General features: G+C 39.8%; 1 protein-coding gene across 1 annotated transcript; it reads left to right on the top strand.

Moving 5' to 3' along the window:
* Positions 1–1,774: 1,774 nt before the first annotated feature.
* Positions 1,775–25,028, top strand: STRIP1 (striatin interacting protein 1). Its single transcript, XM_060773264.2, has 21 exons — positions 1,775–1,954; positions 4,511–4,580; positions 5,444–5,518; positions 6,818–6,952; positions 8,224–8,344; positions 10,258–10,326; positions 11,348–11,454; positions 12,774–12,901; positions 14,010–14,192; positions 14,689–14,906; positions 17,390–17,455; positions 17,799–17,862; positions 18,003–18,074; positions 19,088–19,162; positions 19,666–19,763; positions 20,739–20,865; positions 20,968–21,068; positions 21,601–21,667; positions 21,922–22,026; positions 22,144–22,348; positions 23,349–25,028. Exons 1-21 carry the CDS (start codon positions 1,808–1,810, stop codon positions 23,594–23,596), a joined length of 2,481 nt encoding a protein of 826 aa, XP_060629247.2. The 5' UTR covers positions 1,775–1,807; the 3' UTR covers positions 23,597–25,028.

The following is a 25,028-nucleotide window of genomic DNA, read 5'->3' as shown; positions in this document are numbered from 1 at the left end:
ATAATACAAAGAGTGAAAGAAAGGTAAAAGATGGTGCACCAAGATTTAAAAGCTCTTGTTGGTACCGAAAGAGCAGTCGAATTAGGTGCCAAGTGTATTGCTTTAAAGAAGGCATTATGTAACTAGGACACTACTAAAAAGCACCCAGTTTTCTCATCTTGTGGAGGTATCTGAACAAAAGCCTCTAAATGTAGGATCCAGGTGGGTATAACCAGGAAGAGACAGTCCTTTGAGCATCAAGCTCATAAGCAGCTTAAGAGTCATAACCTACACTTCTGTTCAGTTTTAGAAACAAAATAAGAAGAAATAAAGATGTCAATAATACTGGCCAACACACCTTTTGGTGCCTTATATGTAAGACCTGTCTGTTTCTGGGTATGTTTGACCTGCTGATTCCAAAAATGGCACCAGTTTTCCCCCCTTACAACTCTATTTTTTTACATACAGAACATATGCCACCTACCAGTTACCATCTGCTTTCCCATAGAAAATCATAACTACATGCAAGAAACTTTCTAATGCAATTATCTAAATCAATACCCCCAAATAATCCCAGAAACAGTCTTAAAAACCAAGATGTCAATATATTTTAATTGGGCTGTGTAATAGGTATTACAGGATAGCATGTGAGGTGCTAACTCAATTTGAGATTTAGCATAAGAATGGAAAGAAGCCATGAACAGAAACCTTCCGAAAGAATCTAGAGATCAAATAAGTCAACGAACCCTGCCATGATCTGTCATTGAAGATGAAGGAAAAGAGCATCAAATCAGATGAATACTGGTGGAACCTCAATTTGTGGGCTCATATCATGATACTCATAATAACGGTTAAAGGTAAAGGTTTCCCCTTGACAGTTGTGCCCAACTTTGGCGGTGGTGCTAATCTCCATTTCTAAGCTGAAGAGCTGCCATTATCAGTAGACGCCTCCAAGGTCATGTGGCTGGCATGTCTGCATGGAAAGCCCTTACCTTCCTGCTGAAGTGGTACCTATTGATCTACCCATATTTGCATGTTTTTGAACTGCTAGGTTGGCAAAAGCTGGGGCTAACAGCGGGAGCTCACCTCGTTCGGATTCAAACCTCCGACTTTTCGGTCAGCAAGTTCAGCGGCTCAGTGGTTTAACCCGCTGCGCTACTGTTCCATTATTCTAAAGGTCAATCATCTTGGTTAGAAGAGAGGAAATTGCATTTTTAAAAGAAAATTTCCAACTTAACAGATCCCGACGATTCCTGTCTCTGGGTCTGACCTTGTGATTTTGTCTCTTGCCACTCCTCACTTTGCCACACACATAAAGGCATAAAAGGGGAGAAAGGTCAACAGTTGTTGGGAGCCTTCAGGTGGTTTGTTTCTAACCAATGCAACCCTATGACTTATGACTGGGGGTGTTTTTTAAAACAAGGTTTGTTCAGAAGAAGCCTTTGCCTTCCTCAGAGGCTGAGAAAGTGTGGCTTACCCAAGATCACCCAGTGAATATAAATCAGGCATGGCCACACTTGGGGCCTCCAGGTGTTTTGGACTTCAACTCCCACCATTCCTAACAGCCTCAGGCCCTTTCCCCCCTCAGCGGCTGAGGGGGGAAAGGAAAGGGCCTGAGGCTGTTAGGAATGGTGGGAGTTGAAGTCCAAAACACCTGGAGGCCCCAAGTGTGGCCATACCTGGCCTAGCCACTCCAAACATGGCTCCTGCGCGGGGAGCCGCCGTCTAAGTCTATCCGCCACTCTCAAGATGGCGGCGTTTCCGGCAAGCTTGTTGCTCTGCCAAGTCTCGCGAGAGCTGTCGGCGCGACGTCGTCGTCGTCGTCGTGATGGAGCCGGGCGGTGTCGGGGGTCCGGGCGGCTTGCTCATTGTCAACAACAAGCAACGGAGCGGGGCGCTGGGGCTGGCCACGCCGCCGACGGGGCCCGGGGGAAAGGGCCGGGAACCCAACCGCAACCAGCGGAAGGACTCGGAGGTCGGTGGGAGAGGGGGCCAGGGGGGTTGGCTGGCTGGCTGGCGCGGGGGAAGAGGCAGGCTCCTCAGCTCACCTGCCAGGCAGGCCTTGTGTGTTCCAGGCACAGGCCCATTGTCAGCCAATAGGAGCTGTGGTGATAACGCCTCAATGGTACCACATCCTGGCTGATCTGGGAAAGCTAAGCAGGGTCAGTCCTGGTTCGCACTTGGGTGGGAGGCCGCCAAAAAGTACCAGGTGGGAAGGCAATATTTCTTCAGAGGAATGAAGTGGCACGTTTTGATACCACTATGTAACAACATTTGAATTGTTTTCTGTTCCTGGTTTGAAAGTGTTATGTCCTGTTTACTTGTGCACTCCTTACTTTGAAAGTAGTTGTTATCCTCCAGAAACTTCGTTTTTGTGGCTGCCACAAACTATGTTGAATTGACTGAGGCCCCATGAGATATTCATTGGAAAACTATAGCAAAACGTGCTGCAGGATGTCCCGCAAAAACAAATTATTATTATTATTATTATTATTATTATTATTACAAAGTCCACATACCATAAGAGTTTTCAGTCAGAGGTATAGTAGCGGTAGATCATCATCTAATCTTCCTCCTCTCTATATGCTAATGAGCAAAGGTAAGAGTTCAGTTGTTCTTTGGAGAGAAGGGATATTATGGTGTTTGTTTATATTTTGCTTTTCCTCTCCAGAAGAAGAAAATTTTTGCAGTTTAATAAACCTTTTCAATGTTTTTATGATAGAACCAATTAGGAAATGACATTGAAACCCAAGGACAAAAATCATATTGCTTAGTGTACTCAGCTAGCAGCTATTTGTTCAGCCATACATGAACTGTTGACCTTGTTTGAAGAGATGATGGTGCCTACATCCATTCTTTTTGATTTAGCATTTGTTTTTAAATCTTGGCATGGAAAACTATCAATGGGTGCATCTACACTGTAGAATTCATACAGTTTGACACCACTTCAACTGCCCTGGCTCAATGGTATGGGTTATAGAATTTATAGTTTGGTGAGGTGCCGGCACTCTTTGGAGAGAAGGCTAAAGACTTTGTCAAACTACAGCTCCCATGATGCTGTAGCACAGAGTGGAATCAAACTGCATTCATTCTATAGTGTACTTGGGTGGGAGACCACCAAGGAATAGCAGGTGCTGAAGACTATGCTTCAGAAGAAGAAACTGGCAAACCCACCATTGACTTTCCCTAATCTAAGAAAGTTTGCAAAATTAATGGTATCTCCATAAGTCAATTGACCATTTTAAGGCGCATACACACACACAGGTAAATGCATTTATATTGAAGAAGAACTTTTCTAATAGTGATGTAATCAGAGTTACAAATTCCTTCTTAAATTGCAATTTGTCTGTCCAGCCATGCACCCACTGCTGGCATTGTTGAAGCACAGAGCTACAAACCACTCAAACATTCTCTTGTAGTGTCATGACACTTCTCTACATGTGAAATCTTGTTATAGGTATATATTCTTTTTATTACAAACATGCCAGAATTACATGCTGTTAAGACATACATTTTGGGGACACACACTATGTGTATGTATATAGATAGATGAATAAAGAGAGAGGGGAGAAAGTGATTGAACTGTTTACCTCTCAAACTGAAAATCCCTCCACTGGCTGCCTTCATGGGAGCTTTTGCTTCCATTCTCATCATACTTGGGAGCAGAGACCTTTCTGAAGTCCCATTGAACTTGGTTGTACCTTACTTCCAGGTAGATAGTCTAAGGGTACATGTGCACTGTACAATTAATACAATTCAACAACACTTTAACTCAGTAGTTCCCAACCTTTTCTTGACCAGGGACCACTCTCCAACATTAGTACCAAAAGGGTTACGAAGCAGTTTTTGGTCCATTTTAGATTCTGTTTGGTTATTTGGGGTGCTGATTCAGAAAATTGCATTGGATAGACCACATCAGCTCTAGTTTCTGATACAGAACATATGCCATCCAGTAGTCGCCATCTGCTTGCCCACAGAAAACCATATTTAATAAGCCTCTGTACTATAAGAGGGTTTTGCACGACCAGTCGCTCTCGTTGCAACGGTGTAGCAACTGAGTCTGCGGACCATATTTTAGTTATTACGCACCACTGGTGATCCATAGACCACAGGGTGGAAATCACTGCTTTAACTGCTGTGACTCAGTGCTATGGAATCATGGGAGTTGTAGTTTATAAGGTATTTAGCCTTCTCTGCTGAAGAGGGCTAGTACCTCACCAAACTACAAGTCCCATAACTCCAAAGCATAGAGTCAATGGCAGATAAAGTGGCATCAGACTGTAAAAAATCTACAGTGTAGATGCGCCCAATGACTTTCAGGATGACTGGAGATTGACACTTGCGTAATGTAGCAGAGCAGGCTTGAGGGAGGGGAAGATTTATGCAATCCTTTCAGGATGAACAGGTTACCATGGTAACTATGAAGCTGTGGGTGGAAAGTTAAGCAATGTTTAATACTGAACCTGCCTTAGTCAACAGGATTTTTTTTTTAATTTACGTTGCCTTATCTCAAATTTAATTTATTTTGTAGGGCTTCTCAGAATCGCCAGACTTTGAATTTGAATATGCCGATACAGACAAATGGGCTGCTGAACTGTCAGGTAAAATAGAACCCGGCTTAGAGTTGTTCCTGATCTTGCTTTCTTTTGAATCATTTCATTAATCTTTGTAATGAATACTGAGATTTCAGAAAAATTAAATATTTGGAGAATGATGCTCTTATTTTTCTAAGGAATCCTGTGCAAGGAAAGTATAAACAGAAATCTTTGTAAAATGGAAAAGGCACTCGTTGTACATTATATTATGATTTCCATTTTTGTTAAATGCTGTTCTTTTTGCAAATTCAGTCAGTGTAATAGGTTGGATCCAGATTGACGTCTCTATATTTAAAAGGCTGTCTTGTGTCTCTGTATTTGTTAAAATACAAAACGATCTCAAATCATGCTGCTGATGTTTCAGCAAAGCACTGTCTTCTTTAAAAGCATTTATATTCTGCCCTTCTCACCCCGAAGGGGTCTCAGGGTGGAGCACAACATATAAACGGCAAACATTCAATGCCGGATATAATTACACTATACACCTACATAAACATTAAAATCGGAGCTCCCGGTGGTGCTTTGGGTTAAACCCCTGTGCCAGCAGGACTGAAGACCTACACGTCATAGGTTCAAATCCGATGAGAGCGTGGATGAGCTCCCTCTGTCACCTCCAGCTCCCCATGCGGGGATGTGAGAGAAGCCTCCCACAAGGATGGTAAAATATCAAAACATCTGGACGTCCCCTGGGCAACGTCTTTGCAGACGGCCAATTCTCTCACACCAGAAGCGACTTGCAGTTTCTCAAGTTGCTCCTGACATGACCAAAAAAAACCACATTAAAATCTATTATCTTGACGTTAAAATCCACTGTTTAAATTGTGCTCTGATCGATATAACATCTGGTAATTACTATTCTCTCTGGACAGAACTATATAGTTACACCGAAGGGCCTGAATTCCAGCTCAACAGAAAATGCTTTGAAGAGGATTTTAGGCTCCATGGTAAGAATGATGTGTCATCTGTCTTCTATGAAACTGTGACATCAGTCTGTATCAATTCTAAAGTGTAGTCAGGTCTTTTCTATTTTGAATGGAATTAAATAGTATAAATTAGGTGTTTCAATATCACTTGTTTTTTTCTTCTTCAACTGGTTTAATTTCACCAAATCATCATGGACTGCTTTTTAAGTCAATGTATGAACTAAAAAAAATTGAGGGCAAGATGAAAAACGTCATTTTTCAGAAAAGTATTGAAAGGAAAAAAGGTCTTTACAAATGAAAGTTCCTTTTTTAAAGTCTGCAGTATTACTCTGCACTGTTTAACATTAAGGGGGGGGGGGGAATCAAAACCAGATCTGGACTTCCTGTCATTTCTCCATTTTTCCTTCTTTTTGTTTTATGGGTATTTTTGGCTATTTGTGCGTCTTGTCTATGTTATTTAACTGTGCAAAGACTACAAATGTAGAGAGTTGCCACATTGGTGCTATGATACTGAGCTATCTTCAAAGTCAAAACATATGAACATAAAATACATACAGTAAAATACTGTTTGAAGCCAACCCCCCACTACCCAAGTCTGTAGTCCTCAATGAGAAACAGTGTTAGGCTAAGCTGAGGGAATCCCACTCCCACCCCTGGTTCCTGAATGTCAGTTGGAATTTATCTATTTGTTCTCTCTCGCTCTCTTTCTGCTCTCATCTTAATTGGTGGTGCAAAATGTATACTCTTCAGGATGCATGCCTTTGTTTAAGGCTTCTGCTTTCTCATCTTTACACTCAGGCCCCTCACTCCTCTGTGTGTTTGAAGCAATAGTGTTTGGAGGTTTTTCTCTTGTTTTAGAACTTAGAAGTTATGGAGTTAGAGAGAAACTTAGACCCAGTACTTTCCTATCAAGGAATATAGTTATTATTTGTAAATAATTTTTTTTATAACTTTAAAGATTGATCTCTGCATCTTTGCCTGCTAAGCCCAAAATGTTTTTGCAACCACACAACACTTCACCTTTCTGCTTGTTATGAGCTAACTGCTCAATTAAGTATCCTATTTTTAGATGCTCTTCTATTTTGGGAGAATTTCCTAACTAATACAAACATAAATACAAATACATAGATACACACCATTATAAAATGCATACACCAAATGCAAGGTACAAAAATCAACGTATAGTTGCAATAGAATCTGTTCAGAGAGTTGGCTGCTCCAATATTTCAGACAGGGATATCCCTGGCTTTGCTAGACAGTCTTGTAATGCCATCCCTTTCTTCAGAAAGCAACGTCACATCAAACTGCTTGCTTTCGCAGTGCTTGATAAAAAATGGATAGAATTGGACACCAACCAGCACCGTACTCATGCCATGAGGCTTCTGGACGGCCTTGAGGTCACTGCACGGGAGAAGAGGCTCAGGGTGGCTCGAGCCATTCTTTATGTCGCACAAGGTACATTTTTGTTACTTTCACAGGAAGTGCTCAGTTAGGAAATGTCATCTAATTTCTGTTTAATGCCTTTGTGGAATTTTTTTCAGCATGGTAATTTAACATTCTTCTTTGAAATCTCTTTAATCTTTAATCTTCTTCCTGTCTTTAAAAAGACAGGAAGAAAAAACTCTTCCCCACTGCAACATGAAACTGCCACTAAAGCTAACAAAGCTGAACTAATTCAGTGATATCTACTCTATTACATTTTCTCCCTTGAACATGACAGTTAAATGATTGAACCATAATTCTTAATTGTTTGGGACTGAATTTGGTAATGAACCAGAAGGTATCATTAATCTTTTTCCTGAATAAATCTGAACTGTGTTTCTAAGCAAGAACATTAAATACAGTTGTCACTAGGTGTGTCTATGGTTTGCACATAGATTACACAGCCCAATAACAGTAACATTTTTTGGTGTCTTGGATTTTAGGTCTGTTTCTGGAATTATTTAGGGTTCAGATTCAGAAAACTGCATTGGATAGACCGCATCTGCTGTAGTTTCTTAGATGTGGTTATCATTTTTTTATGGGCGAACAGATAAAAGACTGGTATATGGCATGTGTTTTGTAACTCAAAAACTAGAGCTGACAGGGGAAAGGTGGTACCATTTTTGGAATCAAGAGGTCAAATATACCCAGAAAAAGGACTAACATTTGAAACATCAAAATGTATGTTGGCCAGTGTTATCATAACTAGATAAATAATATTAATTCATATTATTATTTTAATCACTAGAATATTTCTAAATGTAGTTGCTGGTCTTTACTAGAGAAGAATGCACTGACTGGAATTTATCTTAGAGTTGTCCTACCTCGATTGTAGTTGGGACCAGCAATTGGATCTAAACCACAATCATTTTATTTTATGTAGTAAAATTGTCAGGTAACCAAGTCCCATCTATATCTGTTCATGTGGAAAGTATTTCATGTGATATTAGTATAACCATATACTCTCAGACTTTCAATGTAAAATCCTGCATCAGCCTTGTGTTACAATCCTGTGGTTAGTCAATATGATTCTGAAGACTAGATTCATGGAGAGACTGGCATTCTAGTCCGCTGTTTTCAATTTCGGATGTCATTATCTATTGAGCTTTGAACATCCTTTTCCCTTTTTCCTGGGCAAAATGTCTTGGTTCTGTTTGGAACAATAGCATATTTTATCTGTAAAATAAGCAGTGGATTGCCGTGATTTTTATGATGTGCAATGTAATATGTATTTGTGATTGTAGGTACATTTGATGAATGCAGCTCTGAAGCTGAAGTTCAGTCCTGGATGAGATACAACATATTTCTTTTGCTTGAAGTTGGCACCTTCAATGCTTTGGTGGAGCTTTTGAACATGGAAATAGAGTGAGTTCATTGTCAATGCAGAATTGAGCCTTTGTGAAGAATGTAGCTATTCTACTCCATTATGATTTGGCCCACCTCAATATATATTTCTGAACAAATAGCTGAATGAGTGTGATGCCTGATTGTCTTTCACAAGTTACAACAATATATGAGTTGGGTGCTTGATTAATTTTGTTTTTGATTTCATAGAATATTACCTCTTCCTTACATTGCAAAAAAAAAGCTCACTAGGTGTTGCAGCTAATACTTTTCATCTGCATATTAAGTAACAACCTTAGACTTTTAAACTTTTTTTCAAATAAAGGAAACTCAAGTGATTTAGAATTTATAACTTCTGTGGATGACTTTGGTGAATTTATCAGCTAGGAGCCAAACTTAGACTAATACAAAGATTAATTGTCTTGGGCTCAAACTAGTACCTCCCTGTCCCATTATTTTGATCTTTATTTTATTCTTTGATTCTTGATGTTTAATTTGCAATGATGGGTGCTAAATGGTGGAAGAAGAACCTTCATTCATTCTGTTAAATAAGTACCAGACTGGAATTATTTCTAACAAAGAAACATGTATTCATTTAGTCTTTTCCTTCTAAGTTATAATGGCTCTTCTTATCCTGGTGCATTTTATTTAAAAATTGGAAGTAGGAACAGCAATCCTGGAAGGATTTTGTGTAACTCAGAGTAGGTCAGTATTACATTTTTAAAATAACAAAGAGTTTTTTCTACTCTTACCCTGTAATCAAAGGAAGTGGACCCAGTTAATCAGCCAACCTTGGGTGGTGGCCTGTATCGTCTGCATCCCACACTTCTGAGGTCCTTGTATAAAGAGTTTGGGTGATGGCAGTTTCTTATTTCATTTCTTGCATAGATAGTGTCCCAGTTTTTCAACAAGGAGATGGACTACGGTATTTCTTCAATTCTAAGGTGTACTTTTTTCCTATTTAAACTTCTCTAAAAAAAATAGGGTGTGCTTTAGGTGTGTGATATACATATTTGTTGGTAGTGGTGGTGTTGAAATTAAGGTGCATCTTACAGTCGATGGTGTCTTACAGTTGAAGAAGTACGGTAATTCTTTTTCCACAAAGATACCAATTTACTGTATATACTTGAACATAAACTGAGTTTTTCAGCCCTTTTTTAGGCTGAAAAAGCCCTCTTGGCTTATACCCGAGTTAAGGTCATTATGTTTTATCATTATATTATGTTGTTATTATTATTACATTTATTATTTTACTCTATTATTATTACATTTATTATTTTACTCTATTTATTTTTGTTAATATTACAATTTTTATTTTACTCTATTATTACATGTATTATTTTACTCTATTATTATATTTATTATTTTACTCTATTATTGTTATTATTACATTTCCATTATTTTACTCTATTATTATTTTTAATACATTTATTATTTTATTCTTTATTATTGTTAGAAAGATACGTAACCACATTTATATTGAAGGTGAGAATAATGGTTTAATCAGAGTTGGACAGTCTTATTTTAAATTACAGTTTTATGTAAACATTCAAAAACATTTAACATGCTGATGCCTCAATTAATGTAATTTTATTGGTGTCTATTTTTATTTTGAAATTTACCAGTAGCTGCTGCATTTCTCACCCTCAGCTTATACTCGAGTCAGTGAGTTTTCCCAGTTTTTTGTGGGAAAATTAGGTGCCTCAGCTTATATTTGGGTCGGCTTATACTCAAGTATATACAGTAGTCTGTTTATGCCTATTGAAGATCCAAGGCACACATAAAGATATTCAGTGGGTAGGGTCTCATTCTTCCTTTGGAGATGCAACCTACTACTTTACACAATGAATGCTCTCTGAGCAAGCTTATGAAGTGTAATTCTCTTTGCTCTGACAGTTACATTTCAGCAATATTTTCTACTTCTTTTTGTCCAGTAATAGTGCTGCCTGTAGCAGTGCCGTGAGGAAGCCTGCCATCTCCTTGGCTGACAGCACAGACTTGAGGTGAGAAAATATGTTGCTGATGAGGTGAAATTTCTTTATGAAAGAGTCACATTTGCAAAGATGCCTTTCCTTTCTCCTACAGCTTTTGTTTTTCATGCATATTCTGCTATCAGCATTTAACTTTGTAGATTTCTTGTGGCGTAGTGTTGTGTCTTAAATTTCCTTGATTGAGGCTGTGAAAGAGAGAGGAGAGCAGTAAGACAAGCAAGCTGAATATAAAGTAGCAAACACTGATGTTTATCTTGGTGGATCATGGACACAACTGCTACCTCAACTGTAGCTGGATCAATGAAGCAGAAAAATAGCCAATTCTCCAAAAGAGATGCTTGTATCCAATATTTAATTGACACAGTCCTCTGGAATGAGTGCATTTTTTTCTGAAGAATTTCAAGTAGCTAAAAATAACCCCAGTCATTTTGGACATAATGGACTAGGAATACAAGGCAATTGTTGGCCCTTTATCAGTGAAACATGTTTTGTTGTTCCTCCATGCATAATATTTTGCCACTTCTGAGGAAAATAGTTGAAATATACCGAGTAGATTTTTCTTTTCTGTTATTCTCTCCAGTCTCTGTTTATATACTTAAATGGATGACTTAGTTTACTTGCATTACTGTAAAATAGTTTTGAATAACCTTTTTATGTAATGTATATTACATAAAATATTATATACATATAATATTTATACATATAATGTAATACAATATAATACTACTAATAATAATTTGATATAATTATATATATTATTTTACATGTAATATTACTAATAATATTACAATATAATGGTATAGTACAATATAGAAATATATAATACTGATACTGTACTATGCTAATAATTTATTTTATTTATATATCTCTTTTAAGCCGCTCTGAGTCCCCTTCGGGGTGAGAAGGGCGGCATATAAATGCCATAAATAAATGTGTGTGTGTGAATTTAGACTTGAAAAACTGCAAGCACCAGAAGTGACTTGCAGTTTGAATAAGCTGAATTACATAGTTATTTTTTTCGATTCATTTTCAGGGTGCTGTTGAATATTATGTACCTTATTGTAGAAACAGTCCGTCAGGAATGTGAAGGAGACAAGCCTGAATGGAAGACAATGAGGCAAACCTTCAGAGCAGAATTAGGTATGTGTTCTTTTGTTACCCAAGTAGGAGGTGCTGGATAACTCTCATGACGAAATAAGTATCAGTCAACTTGGAAAGGAACTCTTATGTTTTTGATCTAATTGCATACAACTATTGTAAATATTGTAAATATTGTAAATATTCAGAGCTTACATTCTGAATTTAGCCCCTATATGACGTAAAAACTGAGTACAGGTGCAGGAGAAGTGTCAAGACCCAGGCCAGGCAGGAACACAAACGGCACCTTTAGAGTTAAAAGAAGGTGTTTAATGTCTATTAACAAAACAAAGGAGACTCTTGCTTCAGAGATGCAAAATAGAGAGGCTTGCAGGCAGCAGAGAAGTAAACAAAGCAGTCCCAGTCATCTTGGCTGACGAAAAGGAAAGTCTTTCTTAAACCAAAACAAACAGCTTGAATTCAGCAGGAAAACAGAGTCCATTCCAAAAGCCAACGAAACGGCATACAGCAATCCTCATGAGGAGCGGTTCAACGAAGTTAACAGGATAAAGCAGGGGCGTAGTCAGGCAGTCCGAGGGTCAAAGCACAGAAGACTCACGAGTCAGGAACCAGCAGGGTTGTTCACAGGATCAGGTAACACGAAGCTGTAACAAGAACTCAGGCAGGAGTTAACACAAGGCACACGGCATGCGACACTTTGAACTCTGCGATTAGTCTGTCCCCAAGCTGCTGCTTAAATCTCATCCGAATCGCTGGAGTTGCTGTCAGCTGGGTCCAATTCCTCAGGTGAATCCATGCTGCGCCATTGTTGCCAGTCAGCACTCCGTGCTCCATCCTGCAAGGAATTATCTACATCCCAACTATCCTGAAACCCCTGGAATTCATCGCTTGAGGTGGGGGCGTTAAGGACATCCATGACTTCTTGCACTTTAGTCCAATCCAGATTTTCCTCTTCACTGTCAAATTCCCCACAATCTGCTACATCTCTCAGGCGTTTAGCAACAGATCCTACATCGCTATTTGAGCTGCTGGCTACTCTTTTTACACCTCTGTAATCATCCAGCTCCATTTCCTCGCGAGTAAAACCTGCAAAATCTTCTTCATCGGTCGTCTCTAGGAACAAATCCCTGATCCTTTTCAGCTGCCGCTGAGCTTCATCATTCTCTAAGCTACGTTTCCTCCTACTACTAGTAGTAGGTGCATGAGACAGACGCTGAGTCTCAACAAGAAGAGAAAGTCATAGTTGTACACAGTATAATGGCAGATAGTTTGAAAACACAAGTGAATTGGCTGCTGTAGGGAATAGCAAGAACCAAGATCTTTGCATATAACATGGCTGTTACCAATAAACTGTCTTTCAGGGGCACCTCTGTATAACAGTGAACCATTTTCTGTAATGCTCTTTGGAATGGTGACCAAATTCTGCAGTGGCCATGCCCCTCACTTCCCTATGAAGAAGGTGTTGCTTCTCCTGTGGAAAACTGTCCTGGTAAGAGGCTACTATCCGTGAATAAGCATAAAACAATAACTACTAAGAATGCCTCCTATGTAATCTGTTGGGCTTATTTTGGTCTGTGTATTATTTTAATGTATCCCTGCATAAAGTTTCCAAAATGTATGGTTTTCCGACAGTGCTGTAAAAAACTGATGCTATAAGGTTACTACGTAGTTGGCCATTTTAAGATAACGACTATATCAGCTTAATTAAACATCAAAGATAATGTAGCAAAAGTATCTCCAGTTTTTGAATGATTCCTTTTTTGTTCATCACAATGTGCCATACTTGTCTCTCTACCAAACATCCCAATCATATAAAATTGCTTGCTTTGACATTTCTCTGGTGGTCTGGCAATGAAATCAAGAGTACAATAATAAATCAACTCAGTGTACACCTTGGGAGAAAATGTCGCTTAGTTCAAGCTAAGCAAAGCTTCCTCTTATCACTTCCTAAATATGAAATTAGCTGGAAGCCTCATGCAACATCTCTGAACATGCTTAAAAAGCAGGGCATGTTAAGAGAATTTCACTACTAGAAATGTGATGTTCTAAACTTCATAAGTATGCTTCATTATTTTAAAAATGATGTTCATGAAAATGGGGCACAATAGCAACACTGAACCATTCTTAAAATATGATAATTCTTTGCTTGCACTGTGCCATCCTACATTCAGAAATGATTCTTTAAGGAATTTGGGGTATATTTGTGACTGCAGCGAATCATTCATTCCTAATGCTTAAAATAATATCAATAGCAAAGCAACTTTTCGTAGTTCCTGATTTTTGTTTGTTTGTTGAGAAACTGCAAGTCGCTTCTGGTTTGAGAGAATTGGCCATCTGCAAGGATGTTGCTCAGGGGATGCCCAGATGTTTTGATGTTTAACTATCCTTGTGGGAGGCTTCTCTCAAGTCCCCGCGTGGGGAGCTGGAGCTGACAGGGGGAGCTCATCTGCGCTCTCCCTGGATTCGAACCTCTGACCTGTCAGTCTTCAATCCTGCTGGTACAAGGGTTTAACCCATTGCGCCACTGGGGGCTCCTAGTTCCTGAATGGTCAGAGGGTTAATTTAAGTGACCAGTTAGGCTTTCTCTTCTTGTGTAGTGTACACTTGGAGGATTTGAAGAACTTCAAGATATGAAGGCAGAAAAACGAGAGATGCTGGGTCTCCCTCCACTTCCTGAGGACAGCATAAAAGTGATTCGCAACATGCGGGCTGCCTCTCCTCCAGCCTCTGCTTCTGATCTCATAGAACAGCAGCAGAAACGAGGGCGGCGAGAACACAAGGTGAGTTTGGGAACAAAGAGAGGTCTTGGAGAAAACAATCCTCTCTTGAAAGGGGAACAAAAATGGCTTTGCATGTTCTAACCCCAAAATTGCTTGCATCTCTGTTATTTGTGTATCCTGATGCTGGGGACATTACTCAGAAAAAGCCCAAGCTAAACTGAAGGTTATGTAGCATATTTGATTTCCCTCAAGGAATGTTGTATATGACCAACTGAAACCTAGTTGTCTAGTTTAACATCTATCTTGTCCATTAGCTTGATGAGATGTTCCAAGAACATTCATTTTACAGTAGTGACTTAGCAACTTTGGAAACTATATTAGGATGAAGAGCTTGTGACTCAGAGCTCACATTCTGGTTTGTCAGGGTGGGAATCAGACGTGCATTTCTTTCTTTAAATAATATTGGAAGTCTCCTTCCAATATATTTTGAAGATTTGTGGTTGACAAGAAAGAGGCAGAAGCTCAGCTCCCTTTCACTGCTTATTTGTCCTTCCAGGCTCTTATTAAACAAGATAACCTTGATGCCTTCAATGAGAGAGATCCATACAAAGCTGATGACTCGCGTGAAGAGGAAGAAGAGAATGATGATGACAATAGTCTTGAGGGGGAGACATTTCCCCTTGAAAGAGATGAAGTGATGCCCCCTCCAATCCAGCATCCTCCTACTGACAGGCTGACCTGCCCCAAAGGGTTGCCTTGGGCTCCAAAAGTTAGGTAAGCACTTAGACTGGATTGTTGTTTTAGAAGCACCTTCGAGAATGCCTGGCTTGGCTGTTGCTTTCAATAGATACTTGCAGGAAATGACAACAATAAAAATATCTTCTGGTTTTTTAAATTGATGCAGTAACTGTGAGCGTTGAGACAGGATACAGAATAAATTGGGGTTTGCTCCTCTCCTTGAATGTTGCTAGAGTGCTCACAGTGTGAAGATTTGGGATTTCTGGGATGCAAAGAGTCTTGGTTATTATTATTATTTCACTCCAAGGCTGGGAATCACCTCTGTACTTAACACACACTCCAATCCAAGGTAAAATAGCAAAGCAGTTTATTGAAGAACATATATGAAAAGCAATTCAGCAAAATCGTATAAGAAACCAAAGTCCAAATATCAGGAAAAGTCCACAGAAATCAAAGTACATGAGTAGAATCAAAAAGCAGGAATACAAAAGCAGAATAAATCCAAAATATGAGATTCAGGAACAGTCCTCAAAACTTGGAGGCATGAAACATGAACAAAGGAAACATGGAACTAGAAATCCCTTGACTTATCATAAGTTCTATACTCAAACCCCAACATTGCCTCGACTGGCGAAAAAGCGTGTCAGTCTTGCTAATATAGACAGATAATAATCATCATCATCATCATCATCATCATCTTTATTTGTACCCCACTACCATCTCCCCAAGGGACTCGGTGCAGCTTACATGCGGCCAAGCCCACAATACACCAATAAAACAAAACATCAAATAAAGCAATCAATACAATACAATTCATATAAATCACATAAACAAAAATAAGCAATAAACAATCAACGGTGACATACAAGCATTTAAAAACCAATGGCCGGGCCAAATGTAATAGATTAAAATTAAAATAATGCTGACGTGACATGAACATTTTCAGAGAGAAGTGAAGGAACGCAGTCAGTCCTAACTCAATGATAAAGTGCATTTTGAGGGCATATTGCTGAGAAAAAATGCCTTCTCTCCTGGGGAACTGATAAGGACTTCTTGACTAATAGGCATCTTAACCTTAGTAAACTCTCCTGGAAAGCTCTGTGTTCACCAAAGGTAAATCTATCTAACTGCTCATTAGTCTGTCCACCTGGACTTTTATTTTCATCCTCGGAACTCAGTTCTGTTTCTGACCTTCCTTCCTTAGCAAACTGACTTTCTGGAATGTGGCCTTCAGACAGATACCACTCATTTGCAGGACTTAAAAACTTCCCCTGGCTCTCCTGCTGCTCCTGCTGACTTGCAGACCCAGAATCCGTAGTGTCATCAGGCTGACTAACAGGCCCAAAATCCCCAAATTGGTGCCGGCACAAGCAAAGGCTGGACTACAACACTTATTTATGAAATACAGTTCTAACAGGGTGAATGAAATACGGCAACAATAATGAGAAGCTACCCTAAAGCATAAATAATCTATAGACCATATCTGACCTATGAAGCCTCACCCTGTGGCCCATGTCCTACTTTCTTTGTCCCACCCCTCCAAAGTAGGTTTTAGAACAGTGGTTCTCAACCTATGGGTCCCCAGATGTTTTGGCCTTCAACTCCCAGAAATCTTAACAGCTGGGAAACTGGCTGGAATTTCTGAGACTAGGCCAAAACGCCCGGGGACCCACAGGTTGAGAACCACTGTTTTAGAAGAAACCTTCAGGTGGCATCCGTGGGAAGCATTCCCTGGCTGTAACATGGTGGTGGTGATTTTGGAAGTACAGATGGAGGTGGTTAGCATCTGTCTGGATGTGTAAGTTGCACAGCATTTCTTTAAGTGATAACAGGATTAGTGTTCCAGGCTTTACCATAGGTGTCACTTTAATTGGAGAGTGTTGGCTAGTGCTGAGACTATACTATATAGGTTGTCGTAACCCTGTGTTAGTTGGTGAGGGTTGATGTGGATGGTGTGTTGGAGGATTGGAGAGAGAGAGAGAGAGAGAGTGAGTTTGTACAAATCGTATATACTATGTTTATAATGCTGCTGCAACTAAAGGGAAACATCTTCCTTTTGGAAAGAGCAACTTTTTTCTTGTTCCTGGAGAATCCCCTTAACTATCTGAAAGTTTCTGGCTTCTTAACTGGAGCTAATAGAGTCCCTTTTGCTTTAACTGGGAATTTTATGACTGCATAGAACTCCTGGCAGGATCAACCCTCTCTACATACCATCACCTCCCCTTCTTCACCCATTGAAGCCAAATGCATATGTTCCCTTAGCCTAATTTCTGTGGGAATGAAGCACAGCTTGGATGTAGAAGGATTAATAACATGTTACAGTTAGTCTAGGAAAAACCCTTCTGTTATCATAAACAGAACTGTTTTTTCCAAGAGTATGGCTACTCCTATATGCATAGAGAGGCTGTCTTCATCCATTTCCAGCACTGTCAGACTTACGTTGCATTAGGCTGAACAGGGTCCTATTGAGACAGAGCCCTAAAGAAGCCTTGGATGTTTTTCTTGCCTCTTTTCCGCAGGGAGAAAGACATTGAGATGTTTTTGGAATCTAGTCGGAGCAAATTCATTGGCTACACCTTGGGGAGGTGAGTTAGATGACTACATGCATTTGCTTCACTTACAGTAAAATGTTTTTTTTTTTTTTTTTGTGGAATAAACTTTTAAGTTATAAGAAAAATGATACATTTTTCTTGAGTAACCTATTTGTGTGTGTGTTTCCTCAATAGACAGTCTGATTGTTCCCAGTATTTCTTACTCCTGGTTGTCAATAGGTTTATAGCTTGCAATATTTAGCAGATTGCAACAGCGCTATTGGGGGGAAAAAACAGCTCAGAATGTTTCAGTCAGTTTGGCTGGCCTTCAGTTCACAGTTTTATTAATACAGCATCATTATATCACAGATTACGTTGTTTTCCTTTCTCTCTCTAGTGACACCAACACAGTAGTGGGATTGCCCAGACCTATTCATGAGAGTATCAAAACTCTGAAGCTGGTGAGTTCTCACTTTGTGTTTCCTGTCTATTTCATTTAGTGATTTCCCAGGCTAATAAGTTCTCAGGTGGGAAACATATTGCAATCTATGGCATTGCTTAATATGGTGTGGTTAATTTTTCAAAAAATCTCTCTTTTTAGCACAAATATACATCTATTGCAGAAATTCAAGTACAAATGGAAGAGGAGTATTTACGTTCCCCGTTGTCAGGTGTAAGTATTAAGAGAAAAATGCACAATGGAGAGGGAACTAGCAGAGGGACAAAAACATCTTTAGTGTCTCAATCTCTATTCTTGAATTTGGGTTGCAATTGCTTGCACCCCCGTTGTCTGCAAACTTTTTTTTTCGTACGCATGTCCTAGGAATTTTTACCATTTTCACATCTTAGACAGAGATATAAGTTTCATTTGCAGTTTCCAGTTTGTTGCCAACGTTAATAGTTTTCTGTCCTGCAGATCAGACCCTTAGCTTAGAACCAGAGGTGTTTCCCCTGGTAAATACAGATACTTAAAAAATTATGATAAGCCACTTTGAATCCCATTTTGTGATAGACATTGAACAAATTAATAAAAAAATAAAATGGGAAGTTGTGGAAAGGTGGTTTATTGCCAATTCCTCCTTCCCGTTGCAGTGTTTTGTTGCTCTGTAGCAGGGTTTCTTAAACTTTTCCACTCGGGACCCCTTTCAGCCTGAAAATGTTTTACATGACCCCAGGTATGTAGGTATATAGAATAAGTATAAAAATCAACATTTATTTATAACAAATCAGCATGTCTAATGCTTGCTAGACAGGCTGAGTCTCCTTTTTATGAAGTATAGCTGAAGTACCTTCTGCAGAGTCCATTGCACAACAGATTTGTGAATATGGCTAAAACAGTCACTAAGTGATGTTCAGAAGCCTTTTAGTGTTAACAATTTTTGGGACCCCAGCATTGAACTAAGGGGACCCCATTTGTGATCAGGACCCACAGTTTAAGCGGTACTCTATAGGGTTGCGGAAGACCCTACAGGAACGTGGGAGTGAGGTTACAAAAAGACAGTCTGGGTACAACTCTTTCTGTGCCACGATGTTGTGCAGCACTTGTCTGTCTCTGCAAAATCTTCAGAGATGAAGTGAGGTTTTGCTTTGTGTTCCAGAACTTTGAATTATGATTGAAATAGTTAGGCCAACTTAGCTTGCACTTGAGACTGGAAAATGGTTATAAAGATCTGCTTGTTTTCCTAGGGAGAGGAAGAAGTTGAACAAGTTCCTACAGAAATCTTGTACCAAGGTCTACTTCCCAGCCTGCCCCAGTATATGGTAAGTTGTAGTTTCCTTCACTGTATAATCTCTCCCAAGGTGGAGTCTCCGGTGGCGCAATGGGTTCAACCCTTGTGCTGGCTGAACTGCTGACCAAAAGGCCAGTGATTCAAATCTGGGGAGGGGGTGAGCTCCCTTCTGTAAAACATCCGGACGTCCCCAGGGCAATGTCCTTGCAAACAGCTAATTCTCTCACACCAGAAGCAACCTGCAGTTTCTCAAGTCGCTCCTGACACACACACACACCTGGCCAAGATGCATTCCCATCTCTTCTTTGTTTTACTATTCTGCTTCCTTGGTCATATTGCACCCTTATTTTTCCTATCATCCTTAAGATTGGTGAAATTATCAATTTTCTCGATCATTGTTCTCTTGGTTCTTTGCAAATGTATTTTTAAACCATCCTTTGATGTTTTATTTCTGTCTAACTACCCTATCTTTTCTCCTGTGTGTGGGTACTTTGAGTGTCTTCTCCCCTCATTCAAGTAAACTTTGATTCACAGATTGCCTTGCTGAAAATTTTGCTGGCTGCAGCACCAACCTCCAAAGCCAAGACTGATTCCATTAATATCTTAGCAGATGTTTTGCCAGAGGAGATGCCGTGAGTTTCATTCTTACGGAATTTGAGACATTTAGTTAATCAACAGAGAACGCAATGCATAGATTTTATGTGACTGTCTCTAAGTGTTAAATAAACGTGTGTGTGTGTTTTATACCCCTCCATTCCTTTATAAATAAATGTGCAATAGGTTACAAAACGAACTAAAACCTAGTGCAGCCATGAATACAATACCAAAAATAACCCATATGGATAGGTTTTTAAAAAGTAGGTTAACCCTCAGTGGCTCAGTGGTTAAACCACTGAGCTACTGAACTTGCTGACTGAAAGGTCGATGGTTGCGATCCGGGGAGCTGGGTGAGCTTCCACTGTTAGCCCCAGCTTCCGCCAGCCTAACAGTTCTAAAACATGCAAATGTGGGTAGATCAATAGGTACCACTCCGTTGGGAAGGTAACAGTGCTCCATGCAGTCATGCTGGTGACATGGACTTGGAGGTGTCTATGGATAATGCCGGCTCTTCGGCCTAGAAATGGAGATGAGCACCACCCTTTAGAGTCCGACACAACTAGACTTAATATCATGGGGAAACGTTTAGCTTTACTAAAATTAGTTTACTAAAGGAAGATTATAATATTATGCCACACAAAAAGAATAGTAGAATAAAGAGGACTGGCACTCTCATTGCTATCTTTAAGTAATTTTTTATTTGTTGTAGCCCTTGTGGTTTGCTTTAACTGCTAGTTCAATTAAATATTTGACCTTTGTACAATGCACATGGTTAGCAGTATTTGTTTTAATGTTTGTAAGCCACCAGACTGGCGGGGGATATAAACAGAATATGAAGTAGCAGAAGTAGGAACAGTAGTAAAATGCTGGTTCCATTAAAAATGCACTGAAGTGTCTATAGCCACCTTGAATTCTGTAGTGGGAGAAAAGCACGATGTAAAATAAATAATTGAGTAAGTCTAAGGTTAAAGGCATATCATAAAAGTTAATATTACGTCTTTGGCTTCCAGAACAACTGTGTTGCAGAGTATGAAACTGGGAGTTGACGTCAACAGACACAAAGAGATAATCGTAAAGGCAATTTCTGCTGTTTTGCTGCTGTTGCTCAAACACTTTAAGTTAAATCATGTCTATCAGGTAAGCATAAGGTGACATGAATCAACAGCATTGGAAGGTGTGGAGAAGAGAGAATATTGACAATAACTTGGCATTTTTGCTTCTTTGTGTCTCCTGCCTTAGTTTGAATACATGGCCCAACACCTGGTATTTGCCAATTGCATTCCCCTTATATTGAAATTCTTCAATCAAAATATTATGTCATATATTACAGCCAAAAATAGGTAGGTGCCATACTTGTGTTCTGAAATGTCCAAATACACTCTTATCTTTGGGACTCTTAAGATTGTCTAGTCACTCACTAAAATTGAGTGTGGAAGGGAGTTTACTCATGGAACTGATCAAAGTTCCCTGAGGAAACTTACATTCTAGCAATGCCATTTCTAGTTTGTTAGAAATATGTTATCTAAACACTTCATGTTGAGTTACAGTTCACATGCCCTTCTAAGGCCACGTAGTAGCACTAGACTTCTTTGATAGAATTTCAGATAAGATTTTCCAAAGCTTTATTAAGTGATTTGTTGATTTCCTTCTTTTGCTAGGTATTAGATCTAGGTATCTAGAATGGATGTGAACAGATGTGCAAATAAGTATCTCAAGCTAGAAAGCCGAGATGTGAAAAGTCTTGTCACAATCATCATTTTTCTTATATGTTTGTACAAGATTCCAGTCAGCAACTCTTAAAAGATACTCGTAGTATAATTGTCCGGGTGGCTCGTCTGTTCTGAAGTTTCTGGGATATTTTGTATCTTTCAGCATCTCTGTTTTGGATTATCCATACTGTGTGGTGCATGAGCTGCCTGAGCTGACTGCAGAGAGTCTGGTGAGCTCATAATAATAAAATGTATTTGTATTCTGTCCTATCACCCAGAGGGAACTCAGGGAGATAAAGGAAGCTAAGCTCCCTTTATCTTCCATCCTAAAAGAGGTGGACAAACAGAGGAAATAGAAATAGAGATGTCTTTGACACTAGGGGGAGCTTCAGTATGATAAGGCTTCAATAAGCCTTCGACAACACATTCAATATGATGACTTTCCTCTCTTGTTCATATTTTCTTTGGCTTCTTTGTCCTCTAGGAGGCTGGAGATAACAATCAGTTTTGCTGGCGGAACCTTTTTTCCTGCATTAATCTACTAAGGATATTGAATAAATTAACGAAATGGAAACACTCAAGAACCATGGTGAGTAGATTGCTGTGTATGTTGTTCCTAACACTACTAAGTCTTTACTGAGCATCTAAACCTTGAGCAAATTGTTGGTGATGAAGGAACTGAACTTCTATTACCTCACCTTCTCAGATGCTGGTAGTATTCAAGTCGGCTCCCATTTTGAAACGAGCCCTTAAGGTAAAGCAAGCCATGATGCAGCTCTATGTTCTGAAGCTTCTCAAAGTGCAGACAAAGTATCTGGGGCGACAGTGGAGAAAGAGCAACATGAAAACAATGTCCGCAATCTATCAGAAGGTGCGGCATCGACTGAATGATGACTGGGCTTATGGCAATGGTATGTTCTTTGTCTAACTCTCTTCTTCTCACCTAACCTTGATCTCTGGTTGTTGATGAACTTTCACTTGTCACATCATACTCTTGAATTCTGTATCTTCTTTTAGTAGATTGCAGCAGAAAAAGTAAGAAATGCTAACTGTGCCATTTATCCTAAACATAGCAAGCTACAAAAGGAAGTATTTCAGTGTGTTGCCAAAGGCTTTTATGACTGGAGTTTTCCAGGCTGTATGGCCATGTTCCCTCCGGATGTTTTGCCCATATCTATTGCAAGCATCCTCTGAGGATCCCTGCCATAAATGTAGGCAAAAACATCAGGAGAAAATGCTTCTGAAACATGGCCATACAGACTGGAAAACTCACAGCAACCTGGAAGTATTTTACTCTGAATGAGTCATGATGTCATACATCCCTTTCCAGCTGGTCATATTTTGCTATAATAGTATTTATGCAGTTGCTAGAGTACCAGTCCTGGACCAGAGTATTCCAGGTTTGAATGAACAATTAGCTGTGCTTCTCAGTCTAAATCTATTCTGCAGTTAACCTTGTTGTGAGGGACAAAATAAGATAGGTCACCGAAATTGGGAATAAATATGAATTTTTACATATGAGAACATTTCTGAGAAGTCCAGATTTTCCTGTGCATTTCAGCTATATAGCTTTTATTGTTAACTGAAAAACAACTCCAGAATATCTATCTATCTATCTATCTATCTATCTATCTATCTATCTATCTATCTATCTATCTCAATCTGTAACAATCTCAATCCCATGACTTTCAGTGGTGTTGCTGTTATGCCATTCTTGGTATTTATTTGATACAAAGTTATTCCTGATCCTGAGGATCTTTCCAACTGAGTATCTTTCCAACAGGAAGAAGTTTTTTCTGCTCAAAACACACAGGAGGTTGCATAGGAGAATGTTCCTTGTTGTATTTTTTTTTTACTACAGTGGGATGCATTGGCTGTGTTGGTTGATTACCTGCTTCCTCTCTTCTGCAGACTTGGATGCTCGTCCATGGGACTTCCAAGCTGAAGAGTGTGCACTGCGTGCCAGCATAGAGCGCTTCAATTCTCGACGCTATGACCGTGCACATAACAACCCCGATTTTCTGCCAGTGGATAACTGTTTGCAGAGCGTTCTGGGCCAACGTGTTGAGCTGCCTGAAGATTTCCAAATGAATTATGACTTGTGGCTGGAAAGGGAAGTTTTTTCTAGACCCATCTGCTGGGAGGAATTGTTGCAATGAGAAGGAAATCTTCAGAGACTCCATGTGCCCAGGAATGAGGGCTCTCGCACTTCAGTCAGCCCAAACATAGAGGAGATAAACTGTTTTTCATATGGCTTGTAATCTGCAGTTCTTTTCTTCTCCATGTGGCAGCATGGATTTTACTGCTTGGACTTAGTCATGTGACTTTCCAGGGTTCTTGGATGGCTTGGAAGTTGCTAAATCTTTAGGGGTTCTTGAGTGCTCAGTGGATCCAAAGTTGTTCACTTTGAGACAACTGAACAGTATCGGTGTCGGCACTGATAGCTATTCAGATCGCTGTTCACTGCACTTGACTAGCTTGTCTCTTTAAAACTACAATGCCATCTTTTCCTGTTCTGCCCCTATCTATGTCCCAGAGAGGCAGAATGCAGCCCCTTTTCTGTTAGCTTCTAGGAAAAAAGAAGCTTCATGAGGGTATTAGTAGAAGAGGGAAATATCTAGGTATACCATTCCCAAACCTGTTACAGGAAAGAGAAATCTCTAAAGTCCATCTAGTGCATGTTGGGACAACACTGAGAAGGCAAAATAATCTTTTTTGTTTTGTTTTGTTTTGTTTTCAACAGTAGCAGTAGAATTCCCATCAGCTAGTTGGAAATGGAAGCTTTGCAGTGATGACGCGCTACTTCTGTCATCATTGGTAAAGAGTCTGGGAGTCCTTTTGGACCCTCTGCTGACGATGGAGGCCCAGGTCTCCGCCGTGAGCAGAACCGCTTTTTTTCATCTGTGGCAGGCTAGATGGCTGGCCCCCTACCTGTCCAGGGACAACCTAGCTACGGTGATCCAGGCTACGGTCATCTCAAGACTGGACTACTGTAACGCTCTTTACATTGACCTTCCTCTGTCGGTGATCCGGAAGCTCAAGTTGGTACAAAATGCAGCTGCTCGGCTTCTTGCGGGAATTCCGATGAGATGAGATGCCACATCACACCAATCTTACTACAGCTGCATTGGTTACCAATTGAGCAACGGATCACTTTCAAAGGCCTTGCATGGTCTGGGGCCGATGTACCCGAGGGACCGCCTCACCCCCTACCAACCCCAGAGATCCCTCCATTCTGAGCACCAAGATCTATTGGAAATTTCCAGAGTCAAGACCTTGCGTCTAACAGCAACCAGACACAGAGCCTTTACAGCAGTGGCACCATCACTCTGGAATACTCTGCCACCTGAAGTCCCAGCCTTGTCGGACTTACCAGCTTTCCGCAGGGCATGTAAGACATACCTGTTTTAACAGGCCTTTGATTTTTGATATTGCTGTTTTTAAATTGTTTTAAATTGTGTTAGATTTTAGCCATTCTTGTAAGCCGCTCCGAGCCCCAGGGAAGTGGCGGCATATAAGTTCGAAAAATAAATAAATAAATAAATAAATAAATGGCTTGTCCTCTCTTGGGAAAGTGATCAGGTGACTTCA

The sequence above is a fragment of the Anolis sagrei genome, chromosome 4 (genome assembly GCF_037176765.1).
Source record: "Anolis sagrei isolate rAnoSag1 chromosome 4, rAnoSag1.mat, whole genome shotgun sequence".
NCBI classification, from domain to species: domain Eukaryota; kingdom Metazoa; phylum Chordata; class Lepidosauria; order Squamata; family Dactyloidae; genus Anolis; species Anolis sagrei.
The sequence above is the reverse complement of the archived record's forward strand: the minus strand, read 5'-3'. Positions and strand labels throughout refer to the sequence as shown.